Source organism: Tupaia chinensis, unplaced genomic scaffold (genome assembly GCF_000334495.1).
Source record: "Tupaia chinensis unplaced genomic scaffold, TupChi_1.0 Scaffold000226_1, whole genome shotgun sequence".
Taxonomy (NCBI): Eukaryota; Metazoa; Chordata; class Mammalia; order Scandentia; family Tupaiidae; genus Tupaia; species Tupaia belangeri.
Window position 1 is genome coordinate 395,825 of NW_006159701.1, and position 14,745 is coordinate 410,569.

The following is a 14,745-nucleotide window of genomic DNA, read 5'->3' on the forward strand; positions in this document are numbered from 1 at the left end:
ATGTGAACCGTGGTCTACTATGTGGGAGTCTAGCGACATAGCCATTATGCTAATTGCCGGTCCCCATTCCCCTCGTTTTGATTCCCTAGTACTCCCTCCTCAGAGTTAATTGCAATGCTTTCTTCTTTCTTGATTAATTTATGCATACACAGGCACAAAGATTGCTTTTATTTAATCAATCAATTAATTAATTAATTTTTTGGAGAGGTTTTTGCTATAGGGCGCGTGTGCTCGCCAAACAGATAGAGATAGAAAGCAAGAAATCACCCCCCAGGGGGGATGGCCACGCCGCAATCCCTTCTCCTCTATTCTCCTCTTGGGATCTTGGGCACGCACGCACACACGCCCGGCATGAGTTTTAACCCACCGGGTCCGGGGCGTGAACCGCAGTTGACTATGTGGGAGTCCAGCGACATAGCCATTATGCTAACTGCTGGTCCCAATTGCTTTTTAATTGTTACAACACCTTATTCTGCCTTGTTCTTTTCACTGATTGTGTAATAATTCTCTGTTTACATGTTCCATGTTTAAGCCAATCCCCTGTTGTTGGATATTTTGATTGTTGCTTTGAGGGGTGTTGCAGTAGACATCCTACTTCATCTGTCTCTGTGCATCTTGTCCTCAGGTGTTTGAGTCTGTGGATGAGGTGGAGCAGGTGGAGGTGGAAGGAAGGTTGGAGGAGAAGCAGCCCAAAATTCCCAATGGGAACTTGGTGAATGGTACTTGTTCCCCAGACTCTGGTCACCCTTCCTCCCACAACTTTTCCTCGGGCCTCTCTGAGCACTCAGAGCCTAGTCTGAGCACAGAAGACAGTGTCTTGGATGCCCAGAGGAATGCCCCAACAGTGCCTCAGCCCAGAGACAGCAGTGTAGACGATGGGCAGAGCAGTGAAGCAACCACTTCCCGGGATGAAGCCCCCCGTGAAGAACTGGCTGTGCAGGATAGCCTGGAGAGTGACCTCCTTGCCAATGAGAGCATGGATGAATTCATGTCCATCACTGGCAGCCTGGACATGGCCCTGCCTGAAAAGGATGGTGCTGTGATAGAGGGCTGGCGGGGCAGTGAGGGTGACAAACACAACCAGGTGGACAGTGAGGACAACCTCTCAGAAGAGCCTGAGATGGAAAGTCTCTTCCCTGCCTTGGCTTCTCTGGCTGTGACCACTTCTGCCAACAACGAGACATCGCCTGTATCTTCCAGTGGTGTCACCTACTCTGTAAGTCATCAGGACTCTTCATTCAGTATCATTCTCTCTGCAGGAGGAGGGCTGCTATAGTCCATTCTTGCTTTACTAACAGAAATACTCAAGACTGGGTAATTTATGAAAATAGAGGTTTATTTGAGTCACAATTCTGGTTGCTGAAAAGTCCAAAGGCACGCAAAAATGGCAGAGGATAGAACTTTGGGCAGAGTATGGTCTGTATCCAAGTGGACCTCCATCTGTCTTGTTTCTTCTCCTGATAAACCCATGAGGACTCAATCCTGGGACCCCACCCTAACCACCCAATCGCTGATCTTCCAGAGACCCACTCTTAAGCACAACAATTGGATCTAGTTTCTACCCTCTTAATCTCATTATAGTGGCTCAGCAAGTGAATTTTAGGGGGAGTTATTCAAACTGTAGCAATGGAGATCTACCACACACCTCAGTTATCCAGAATGACCCAAAAGTGAGACCTCTGATTTGTCGCCTTTTCCCCATCTTGGAGAAGACATTGCAGAAACCCATTTAGGATTTAAAGAACACAAGCCATGTGGTAAACAGTCCTGTGTTCAAATCCCAACTTGGCAAGTCCATCTATCCTTCTGGCCAGGTGCACTTGCTAGAAAGAGATAGAGATGCAGAAAGAAAAAGTGAGAAATCAACCCCCCCACCCCGGTCCAGGGAAGGTGGCTATGCCACAATCCCTTCTCCTCCATCCTCCTCTAAGGATTTTGGGCATGCATGCACATGTGTGTGATTTTCAGGCTGCCAGGCCCAGGACTTGAACTGTGGTTGGCCATGTGGGAGTCCAGCACCTCAACCACCATGCTACCTGCTGGTCCCTCTTTTGCTCTTATTTTTACAAAATAAGAAATCCCTTCTCTTTTTCTTTAGAGAAATTAAATATACTTATTTTATATTTTGTTCCTGGAACTTCTAATAACTTAATGCCTTCATGGTTCTGATTCTGCTATCTTGAATTTATGCTGAGTGTCATTCATGGTGTCTTCTTTTCTGTGTTTTGTGATTTTTTTTTTTTTGAGAGAGAGATCTTTACTATAGGGTGCCTGCACTCACTGGAGAGACAGAGAGAGACAGAAACAAAAAGAGAGAAGTCATCCTCCAGGGGAGATGGCCATGCTGCAATCCCTTCTCTATTCTCCTCTCAGGATTTGGGGCATACACGCACATGTGCCTGGCTTGTTTTAAGCCTCTGGGTCTGGGACTGGAAGTGCAGTGGACTATGTGGGAGTCCAGCAATGTGACCATTACGCCACCTGCCGGTCCTTGTTTTGTGATTTTTGAACATAGATTCATAGTTTTGGAATTTTATCTGTTGTACTATTTAAGGCCTAGGTGGAAGATAGATTTTTCAGACAAGGGTTTTTTTGTTGTTGTTGATGTTTTCTTTTTCTTTTTCTAAGTACCAGCAAATAATAAATCTAATATAATTTTAAACTAAATCCTCTGAACTTTTAGAACACACAAGTAGTAGGAATGTGGGTTGTGAATCTGCAGGAGTAATAAACCTCATTTGTGGCTCTTCACTTTCCAGACAGATATCTTTTATACTGACTTTGGTCTCTGTGTTCGAGGGGCAGTCAGGCAGCGGCTGTGAACCCGGGGTGTGTTAGTGGGTTTTCTCTAGCCTTCCCATACTCAGGTAGGACTCTTTGGTGTCCTTCTTTCTGTGGGAGAGTCTCTTATTAGACTTTTCACTTTGTGCCAGGAGAGTGCCAAATCATTGAAGTTCAATTGCCCACCGTTTGGCAGCTTCCCTCAAGGCAATAGCCAGTTTTGGTATTGTCACGCCTTTCTGAGTTTGTTTTTGGCCCTTATTTTCCTGGCATATCATTGGACCATTTCATCAGGGCTGTGGCTGAGGCATCCGTCTCAAAATATTACCAGAACTGGACTTCTGGTTGATGATTCCATGATCCTTATCCGTTGTTTAGCAGAAAGGGGTGCAGAACCTCTTCATCTATAACATGGGGATGGTACTTAACTGCATCTCATAAGATTGCTTTATTTTATAAAAGAATAAAAGGAATTTTTATCATACAAAGTAAAAGAGGCTTTTTCAGAAAGCCAGCCAGACAAAATCAAGCTGTCACCTGAGCCAGGTAGGAGACATTCTTTTCAGTGACCACAGGAAAGGGTTAGGAGGAGGGGAGTTGTATCTCCCGGTGAGGAACTGTCTGTCATTTTTTTTCCCTCTCTTCCCCTTCTGGGGACCCACAGCCAGAGCTGCTGGACATGTACACGGTGAATCTGCACCGCATCGAGAAGGACGTGCAGAGGTGTGACCGCAACTACTGGTACTTCACGCCTGCCAACCTGGAGAAGCTGCGGAACATCATGTGCAGGTGCCTGGGGTGGAGTGGGGGCCCAGGGTGGACAAGATGGGACCGTAGGGAGCCCAGCTGGCATTAATTGCAACCTCAGGAACTGGCTCCGTACCAACCTGAGTCTTATTTCAGCCCCCCATTGACAATTAAATAGCAGCCATAATAATACAGAACTTGTATTAAGCACTTACTGTATTCCAGACCCCGTCCCAAGGCCTGTGCTATCATAAGCTCTCTTGATGCTTGAATAACCCTGTGAGGTGGGTGTGACTTCCTTTTATAGGAGAGGCCATGGAGGCTCAGAGTCCACCAGCTGGGCAGTGGCTGAGCGGAACATCATGGCCATGTCTCTCTGCTCTAGAGTCTGCTCCTCCTTTTGTCTTTAGGCCAAGATCTGCAGCTACTTATTACTGTTCATTAAAAAATTATGATCGCTATTTCTGTACATATGGAAGTAACCCATGCCTATTAAAAATCTAAATCCATCAAGAAAATCCAAAGTTCAAAGAGTATAAAAAGAAGAGCCAGAAGGTGGCCTAGATGTTAAGGTGCTAGCTCCTAAGCAGCCGATTCTGCGGTTCGAGTCCTGGACCTAGCAGCTTAAAAATCACACAGGCACACGTGCATATGTGTCCAAAATCCTGAGAGGAGAATGGTAAAGAAGAGATTGTGGCATGGCCATCCCCCCAGGGGGTGACTTTTCACTTTCCCTCTCTCTTGCTCTCACTCTGTCTTGATGAGCACACACATTCTATAGCAAAATAATAGTAATAATATAAAGAGAAACTTCTCCCATCCTTGCCCAACATAGTGACTGTCCTCCAAACCATATATATATTTAATGTACTATCAAGTTGATTGTATATTATGTGATATATAATACCATATGAATGCACATATTTTAAAAAATGTTTTAAAACTATAACACAGTATGATAGAGGTTATTTAAAATGAAGTGATTTCTGGGAGAGAAGGAAACATGGAAGGCCTTTTGCCTGGTTATGGCATAGAGGGAAGCATGGCGACCTCACAGAGGTGGTAACCTTTAAGATGGACTTAAACAACGAGGAGAAAAACTAAAGAAACAATTTATTATAGAGGTTAAAATCACACACCCTAGACTGATGCCTCCTAGGTTCAAATACTGCCTCTGTCACATTTTTTTTTAGAGGTTTTTGTAGTAGGGTGTCCATACTTGCCAGAGAGACAGAGAGACAGTGAGAGGGAAAGTGAGAAGTCAGCACCCAGGCGGATGGCCATGTCACAGTGTCTTCTCCTCCTGGGATCTTGGCACACATGCACATGTACCTGGTGTGAGTTTGAAGCCACTGGGTCCAGGATTCAAGCTGCTATCAGCCATGTGAGAGTCCAGCAATGTAACTGTTACGCCACCTGCTGGTCCTGCTACCATGTATTATTAGGTGAATGACTTTGGGCATGCCATTTACCTCTCTCTGTCTCAATCTCCTTAACATGGGATGATAAGGGTACTTACTTCTTATGGTTATTTTCAAAATTAAATTATGTGTAGTGGGTAGAGTATCCAGTGAATGCTTAGTAAACATAAGCTATTCTTCTTTTTTTTTTTTTTAACATTTATTTATTTATCCACTTACTTGTTGTGATTTCCAAGCTGCCGGGACTGGAACTTGAACCACAATCGGCCATGTGAGAATCTAGTGCCTTAATCACCATGCCACCTGCTGGCCCTAAACTATTCATATTTTTTTAAGAATTATTTATTGAGTTGTATTTATTATTATTTTTTCATTTTGCTGTAGGGTGTGTGCATTCACTTGAGAGAGAGAAAGAAAGCACACTGCCAGGTCCAAGACTTGAACTGTGGTCAGCCATGTGAGGATCAAGCACCTTAACCACTGCACCACCCGCTGGCCCCTAAGCTATTCTTTTTATTTATTTATGTATTGCTGTAGAACATGTGTGCTCACTGGAGAAGAACAGAGAGGCAGAAAGTGAGAAACAACCCCCGCACCCCCACCCAGGGAGGATGGCCACACCATAATCCCTTCTCCTCCATTTTCCTTGGGATTTGGAGCATGCACGCACACGCACCTGGTCAGAGTTTTAAGCCACCAGGTTCAGGACTCACATTGCAGTCAACTATGTGGGAGCCCAGCAATGTAACCATTACGCCACCTGCTTGTCCCCTAAGCTAGTCTTAGTGAGAGACAGATCAGTATTCCAGACAGTGGGTGCAGCAAAGGCTCAGAGCCAGGAAGGTGTGATTTATGTGTGCAGAGTGGCTGGAGAGAAGGAGGAACTAGAGAATGATGTGTGAGGCCGAGAAGACTAGCTGGGAGGAGACTAGGCACACCTGGCATCCCCACTAGAGGAGTTTGGAGTCTGGCTCTCCTTCCACTGGAGAGCTGGGAGCTTGTGAAGGTTTCTGAGCGTGCAGTGACCTCCTTGAGCTGGATTCAGGGACGGTCACCCTGCTAGCTGCACATAGAATGTTTAAAGAGAGTGAGACTGGGAGTGGGGGTGTAGGAAGGGGCTGGGGAAGCCGTCCAGGTGAAGGGTAGGGGACCGGTTGGTGGGGGAGAAAGGAGGCTGGGTGGGAGGTCAGGTTCATCACGGGCCCCCGTTTCTCTTATAGCTACATCTGGCAGCACATCGAGATCGGCTACGTCCAGGGCATGTGCGACCTCCTGGCTCCACTGCTGGTCATTCTGGATGATGGTGAGTGTCTGGCCTAGGGGGACACAACCACTAAGTGTCACATGTCTGCACTGGATGAACTCCTGGGACAGAAAAAGCACACTGGGGAAAACTAAGGACATTTGACTAATGTATGACTTTATTTTTTGGAGAGGTTTTTGCTATAGGGCACGTGTGCTCGCCAGACAGACAGAGAGAGACAGAGAGACAGAAAGCGAGAAATCACCCCCCAGGGGGGATGGCCACGCCACAATCCCTTCTCCTCCATTCTCCTCTCGGGATCTTGGGCACACACGCACACACCCCCAGTGTGAGTTTAGGCCACCGGGACCAGGACTCGAACTGCGGTTGACTACATGGGAATCCAGCGACATAGCCATTACACTAACTGTTGGTCCCACGTATGACTTTTAATAATGGCTCACTAATTGAAACAAGTGTGCCATGCTGACAGAAGGTGTACTATGGGAATTCTCTTACTATCTTTTCCAGTTTTCTGTAAATATAAACTATTGTGAACAATAGTCTTTTTTAAAAAGAATTATTTAATCCATTTAATTTTTTTTTGAGAGGTTTTTACTATAGGGCACGTGCGCTCGCCAGACAGACAGAGAGACATAGAGACAGAAAGCGAGAAATCACCCCCCAGAGGGGATGGTCACGCCGCAATCCCTTCTCCTCCATTCTCCTCTCGGGATCTTGGGCACGCACGCACACACTCCCGGTGTGAGTTTTAAGCCACCGGGTCTGGGACGCGAACCGTGGTCGACTATGTGGGAGTCCAGCGACATAGCCATTACGCTAACTGCTGGTTCCCAATTCATTTAATTTTCATAAATTATTATTATTATTATTATTCAGTTTGACCAGAGAGACAGAGAGAGGGGAAGAGAGAAAGAGAGTGAGAAAGCAAGCCACCAGGTCAGGGACTCAAACTGCAGTCAGCCATATGGGAGCCTAGTGCCTTAACCACCATGTCACCTGCTGTCCCAAAGTCTTTTTTTTTAAAGCAATTTTTCTATAGGGCATGTGCGTTCACAGTAGAGACAGAGAGAGACAGAGAGCGAGGACTCCCCACCCCCCTTCCCCCAGAGGGGATGACCACACTGCAGTTCCCTCTCCTCCATTCTTCTCTCAGGATTTTGAGCACACATGCACACATGCCCAGCATGAGTTTTAAGCCACTGGGTCTGGGACTTGAACCATAGTCAGCTACACGGGAGTCATGTAGTTGACAATTGCTGTTCGAGTACCGTGGTTCCCAGATGCAAAGTTCATGAACCACTAGAACTTTGAAAAAGAGAGAGAATAAAAAGTTTGGATATACACAGTCGAACACTACCTAGCCATAAAAAAGGATGAAATCTTGTCATTTATGACAACACAGACGAGCCTGGAGGATATCATGTTAAATGAAATAAGGCAGACCCAGAGAGACAAATACCACACGATCTCACTCACTGGTGGCATCTAAAAATGTTGATCTCATGGGAGTTGAGAATGGAATGATGGTTACCAAAGGCTGAGGAGAATGGAGGGTGTGTGTGTGTGGGGGGTGAGGTAGGGGCAGTTGTCATCAGGTTACAGTTCGAGAAGAAGGAGGGCCCCTGTCATTGCCCAGGAGGGGGACTGCGGCTCACAGTCATACACAGCACAGCTCACATAGCTAGACGAGGAATGTCCTCACAGCATAGAAATGATAAACGTCCAAGGTGATAGATATTCTCATCACTGATTCGATGATTACACAATGAATGCATGTATCAAAATAGCACAATAGGGGCTGATAGGTGGCCTGGTGGTTAAGCACGCTGGACTCCCACGTGACTGACTATGGTTTGAGTCCTGGATCTGGCAGCTTGCTTTCTCACTTTCCCGCTCTCTCTTTCTCACTCTGCCCCTCTCTGGTCAAATTATAAATAAATGAATAAGTTTTTTTAAAAACACATTTTATGCCATAATATGTACAATTATTATGTGAAAAAATATATATTGTAAATATATATAAATATATATGTACGTATACATATATGTGTGTGTGTGTGTATATATATATATATATTTTCAAGTCTTGAAACCAGCAAGTCATTGTCAGCTTGCTAGAGAGAGACAGAGAGAGGGAAAGTGAGAAATCACTCTCCAGAGGTGATGGTACATTGCAGTCCCTTCTCCATTCTTCTCTTGCGATTTTGGGCACACACACACATGTGCCCAGTGTGGTTTTCAAGCTGCCAGGTCTGGGACTAGAACCTCTATCAACCATGTGGGAGTCTAGTGCCTTAACCACCACGCTCCCTCCTTTCCCTCAATGACAACTTTTTTTAAAATTTCCTTTTTTTAAAAAATATTATTTTTAAGAGATTTTTGTTATAGGGCGTGTGCACTTGCTGGAGAGACAGAGAGACAGAAAGCGAGAAATCACCCCCAAGGGGGGTTGGCCACACCACAGTCCCTTCTCCATTCTCCTCTCAGGATCTTGGGCACGCATGCGCATGCGCCCAGCGTGAGTTTGAAGCTGCTAGGTCTGGGACTCGCACTGCAGTCAGCTACATCAGAGGCCAGAGATGTAACCATTATGCCATCTGCTGGTCCCAAGTTTATTTCTTCCATGACAGAGGTGGGTGGGCAGGCAGGAAGACTGAGAGATGGGGACCCCGATAGAATCTTTGACAGTCAGGGGCACATGCGTGTGTTCCCGGCTTGCTCAAGGAGGTCCCAGGACATGAACTCAGGACCTTTTCATGTGTGTCCAGTTGCATTATTGCTGTGCTACCACCTAGCTCTTCTGTCAACTTTTTGTGACTGCAAATAAGGAGTTTTTAAAAGAGCATCTGCTGGGAGCAGCAGTTGGCATAATGGCTATGTTGCTGGACTCCCATGTAGCCAACTGTGGTTCAAGTCCTGGACCCGGTGGCTTAAACTCACACCGGGCACTTGTGTGTGCATGCCCAAAGTCCCGAGAGGAGAATAGAGGAGAAGGGATTGTGGCATGGCCATCCCCCTTGGGGGTGATTTCTTGCTTTCTGTCTCTCTGTCTTTCTGATGAGTGCACGCACCCTATAGCAAAAACGTCTTCCAATCAATCAATCAATCAATCAATCAATAAAAGAGCATCTGCTATCACCATCATTTCCTGTATTTGAACACCTCAAGGTGAGGAGTGTACGGTTAAGGCTGGCTGCATCCCCTGGAATGGGATACACATGGCCCTCTGTTTTCCTCTTGTAAACTAGCCCTGAGCCTTAGGCCCTCCCTCTGAGGGCTCAGGGATGTAGCTGACCATCCTGTGTTTCTTCACCAGAGGCGCTCGCCTTCAGCTGCTTCACAGAGCTCATGAAGAGAATGAACCAGAACTTCCCCCATGGAGGCGCTATGGACACGCACTTTGCCAACATGAGGTCTCTCATCCAGGTATGACCCAGTGTCTGGTCCTGCTTTGGACTTTCTGGGAGATAGTCAGTATAACTGAGTGGCTTAAGATGGAGCAGTTCAGAGCCCGCCTGGCTTGAAGCCTATTTTTGCCCCTCATTAGCTGTGTAACCTTAGACATCTGCTTTAGTCTCTCAGAGCCTCAGTTTTCTCATCTAGGAAATGGATCAGTTTCCCCTTTGTCTGATTCCTAATAAATTATTATAGTTATTATAGAAATGAAATAAACAAATGCATTTATAGCACTTAAGATAATACCTGACCCTCTAACAGCATGAACGAACTTTATGAAGTTCACGGGAAAATGGTATTGAAGTACGAGTTTATTTTGATGCCCCCCCAAAAAATTAAAATCCATGCACCCCAATTCCCTGCCTCTCCTAGCACCTAGTAACCACTATCTACTTTCTGTTTCTGTGGATGCGCCTTTTCTAAACTTATCATGTAAATGGAGTCGTACCATCTGTGGCCTTCTGTGACTGACTTCTGTCACTTAATGTACTGTTTTCAAGGTCCATTCAGATTGTAGCATGTATCAAAATTTTTATTTTTGCTGCCAAATAATCTTCCATTGTATGGGTATACCACTGTTTATCCATTCATCTGTTGATGGGCGTTTGAGTTTGCTGTCCATGGCTCTTAGGAATAGGGAACCAGCAGTTAGCATAATGGCTATGTCGCTGGACTCCCACGTAGTCAACCGCGGTTCGCTTCCCGGACCTGGTGGCTTAAAACTCACAACGGGCGCGTGTGCGTGCATGCCCAAGATCCCAGGAGGAGAATGGAGGAGAAGGGATTGTGGTGTGACCATCCCCCCTGGGGGGTGATTTCTCGCTTTCTGTCTCTATGTCTCTCTCTGTCTGGCAAGCGCACGCGCCCTACAGTGAAAATCTCTCAAAAAAAAGGAATAGTGCTGCTATGTACATTGCCTACAGATTTTTTTAAAAAGAATTATTTTATCCAACTTTATTTCTTCTTATTATTATTTTCCAGTGTGATCAAAGAGAGTGAAAGTGAGAAAGCAAGCCACCAGATCTGGGACTCAAACTGTGGGTGGCCATATGGGAGTCCAGCACCTTTAACCACCATGCCACCTGCTGGCCCCATTTTTTTTTAAAAGAATTATTTATTTATTATCATTATTTTTCAATTTTAACCAAAGAGAGAGAGCACGCAAGCCAACAGGTCCAGGACTTGAACTGCGGTCGGCCACATGGGAGTCCAGTGCCTTTAACCACCACACCACCTTCCGGCCCCTCCTACAGATTTTTGTATGGATATATGTTTTGATTTCTCTTGGAGATATACCTACGGGTGGAATTGCTGTGTCTAACTTTTTCGGAGACCAATAAACTTTTCCACAGCAACAGCACCATCTTACATTCCCACCAGTAGAGTAGGAGGGCTCCCATTTTTCCACATCCTTGCCAACACTTGTTATTACCTGTCTTTTGAGTTTGACCCTTCTAGTGTATGTGAGGTGCTGTCTCATTGTGGTTTTGATTTGCATTTCCTGAATACTAATTATGCTGAGCATCTTTCACGTGTTTATGGATTGTTGGTAAATCTTTGGAAAAATGTCTATATCTTTGCCCACTTTTCCCTGTTTTTCCTTCCTTCTTTCTTTCTTCGAGAGTTTTTTTTTTTTTTTTGCTATAGGGTATGTGTGCTTGCTAGAGAGAAAGAGAAGGACAGAAAGCAAGACATCACCCTCCAGGCAGGATGGCCTCATTGCAATCCCTTCTCCATTCTCCTCCTGGGAATTTGGGCATACACACATGCGCCTGGCATGAGTTTTTTAAGCTGCCAGGCTTGGGATTTGAACTGTGGTTGACTACATGAGAATCCTGCGACGTAACTATTATGCCATCCGCTGGTTCCTTCCCCATTCATTTTATTATAGAAAATATGCACATGTGTGCACGAGAGGGAGAGAAGAAGAGAGAGAAAGCACCCTTGATAAAATCTTGTCATGCCACAGCCCTGTTTCCCCAGTCCTCTAGTTCCTGGGTGCCCATGTGCATGCCCAGTGGAGTTTTCAAGCCAACCCAGGATATGACTCTGGTCGCCCTGTGGCTTCCAGAGCTGTAGGGCCTTGGCGTTACCACTGCACCACACTGGCTGGGCCTCTTTGCCTTTTTTTTTTTTTTCTTAACTTCACTCGGTTAAGGGTTTTATGGTGCTCACAATTGTGAGGTGCCACCCATTTATCCAGCTTTATCCAGCTATCCCCTTGGTCTGACCTTTTCCCCAAGAGGCTGATGCTGCCCTTCCCTTCTTTTGACAGATTCTGGACTCAGAGCTCTTTGAGCTGATGCATCAAAATGGGGACTACACTCACTTCTACTTCTGCTACCGTTGGTTCCTCCTGGATTTCAAGCGAGGTATGGCCCTCACACACAGGTTTCTATTCCCTGACTCTCTGTCTCAAAAGTTGTCATGGGGGTGAGGCTGAGGGGCTGTTGGAGTGAAGGCAGCAGCAGAGAATGGCGTACATTCATTGAGTCATCACTACCAGTCATCTACTTTCGCTTATGTGGATACTTTGCAGTAGATGCTTTTCTTTTTTTTTTTTTTGCTATAGGTTGCATGTACTCACCAGAAAGACAGAGAGAGACAGAGAGACAGAAAGCGAGAAATCACCCCGCAGGGGGGATGGCCACGCCACAATCCCTTCACCTCCATTCCCCTCTCGGGATCTTGGGCACGCATGCACATGCGCCTAGTGTGAGTTTTAAGGCCCCAGGTCTGGGACTCAAACTGTAGTCGACTATTTGGGAGTCCAGCAATGTGACCATTATGCCATCTACTGGTCCCCCAGTAGGTGCTATTAAGATTCTCTTTTACAGATGAGGAAACAAAGGCTGAGAAGAATAACCTTCAGAGCTAGGAATGTGGGAGGCAGGTTCTGAGCCCACCTCTGTCTACCGCTAAGACCCAGTTCCCTGCTATTCTGTTCTGCCCGTCAGAGACCAAGCACCCTCAAGCCCATGGAACAGTGGTTATTTCATCATGTTTCACACACTATTTTGAAATAAGATGTATCACAGTCCATTGCTATTGTGCAAATGTGGGATGATCTAGTAATAATAATAATATACCTTGTATGTGTGGAGTTGTTGAGTAAGTGCTGTATACTGTGCTGAGCCATTTATTTGTATTGTCTCCCTCACTACTATCATCACCTGATTTAGAGGAGGGAAAAGAGAGAGAGGCTCATGGGAGAGCAATAACCAGCTCACAGCCCCCTTGCTAGCAAGTGAGGGAGCTGGGGTTCACCCCAAGCCTATTGGACATAGGAATCCTTGCTCATAAACACCCACTGCTCTATCCTGTCTTTCTACATCCAGCTCTGCCTGTGTACAGGGGAAAGGAGCAATCTCCCCATGGGTGCTAAAGGAGATAGTGGGTACGGGGAGAGAGGAGGACACTGATGAAGAGGCAGAGCAGCAACAGGTCCATGTAAACCAAATCTATCCAAGCTCAATGTCCCAACTCACAGAATGTCAGAGCTAGAGGGAACTTAGAACCTACCTGGTTTATATAGCTCTTTCTACAGATGGGGAAAACAGAGGTTTCTAAAGGTCAGAGACCTGCCTCCCAGCCTGAGCTCTGCTCACGTCACCAGGGCTCAGACACAAAGCACAGCTGGCCTGGGAGTTTCTCAGGGAATTTTCACAGGGGAGAGCAGCACCATGAGTTGTATCACTAACGATCTCCCTGTGCGTGTGTGTGTGTTGGTGTCTCGGTAGAACTTGTCTATGATGATGTCTTCTCCGTCTGGGAAACCATTTGGGCAGCCAAACACGTGTCATCTGCCCACTATGTCCTGTTCATCGCCCTGGCTCTGGTAGAAGTCTACCGCGACATCATCTTGGAGAACAACATGGACTTCACGGACATCATCAAGTTCTTTAATGGTACCTGCATGCCCAGCGTCTCTCTTGAGGAATGTGGGCCTCTGGAAGCCTTAGTAGGGAGAGAGATTTGCTGAGACTGATGCATGATAAAGGAAAGGAACAGAGGGGGTTTCTAGCCATTTCTGTGCCCCAGTGACCACACCGAGCTGGAGAGGTCCCCAGAGGCCAGACTGACTACCCAGGAGGCTCAAAAGATTTTGTCCTCTGTTCTTCCAGAAATGGCCGAGCGACACAACACCAAGCAAGTCCTGAAGCTGGCCCGGGACCTCGTGTACAAGGTGCAGACCCTGATTGAAAACAAGTGAAGGGCACCTCACCCTGGTGGCGTGAACCCAGCCACCACCTGCCTGTCCTTCTGCCCATCTTTCCTCCCAGCCAGAAGGCCACCTGGGAAGCAGGGTCCTGGTGCCTATTCACGAGCTTGGATTTTTGTGCAAAGAGAAAATACCCGCCCTGACTTTGGCCGCTTGGCAGGGGGAGTCCAGGAGTTGCCCCTTCAGTTCAGCCTTACGTTTTCCTGTTTGACCAAAGATTGCCCGCGGCTGGCGTTTCTCCCTTGAGGGAGTCGGGGTTGGTGGTGGAGGGAGGGAGCATCTTCATTCCTGATCTGCAGAATGGAGTCCTCCTCTTCCCCTTATTTCTCCAAACTTCCCCTTGTTCCTTTCTCATCTTTTCGGATGAGACTTGGAGACACTGGTAGAAGAAGTCTGTGGGGCTATCCCTGTACTCTGAGAGGGGCCTTTGAAGCTATTCCAGAAGATGGCTGCTGACTGGCTTAGAGTAGGTCTCAGCTCAGCATTACTGGCATTGGGGGCCAGGTGTTCTTTTTGAGGGGAATTGTCCTCTGTGCATTGTAGGACACTGGGCAGCATTCCTGGCCTCTGCTGCTTAGAAGCCAGTAGCACCACCTCCTATCCCCCAGCTGTGACAACCCAGAATGTCTTCAGACATTGCCAGTGTCCCCCTGTAGGACAAAATTGCTCCCATTTGAGAACCACTGGCTTAGAGGCGGGGCTGCAAGCATATCTCCCTCCTCACTTTCTTTATACTAAGCCACTTGTGTCCTGGGGCCTCCCCCGTTAGGCAAAGGCACCCGAGGTCCTTCACACAGCACCCTTGGAGTCTGGGGGTCCGGCTGGTTTGTTTTCTCACTGTTTCTCCTCTG

The 14,745-nt window shown here is 46.6% G+C and overlaps 1 protein-coding gene across 1 annotated transcript in view; it reads left to right on the forward strand.

Moving 5' to 3' along the window:
• SGSM1 (small G protein signaling modulator 1) overlaps nt 1–14,739 on the forward strand; it is a 76,682-nt gene extending 61,943 nt beyond the window's left edge. The window contains exons 18-24 of the mRNA XM_006147858.3: nt 626–1,216; nt 3,446–3,570; nt 6,170–6,252; nt 9,533–9,642; nt 11,948–12,044; nt 13,413–13,580; nt 13,797–14,739. Of these exons, the coding sequence (XP_006147920.1) occupies nt 626–1,216; nt 3,446–3,570; nt 6,170–6,252; nt 9,533–9,642; nt 11,948–12,044; nt 13,413–13,580; nt 13,797–13,885 (1,263 nt within the window). The 3' untranslated portion in view covers nt 13,886–14,739. The remainder of the gene's footprint in view (nt 1–625; nt 1,217–3,445; nt 3,571–6,169; nt 6,253–9,532; nt 9,643–11,947; nt 12,045–13,412; nt 13,581–13,796) is intronic.
• The last annotated feature ends 6 nt before the right edge of the window (nt 14,740–14,745 follow it).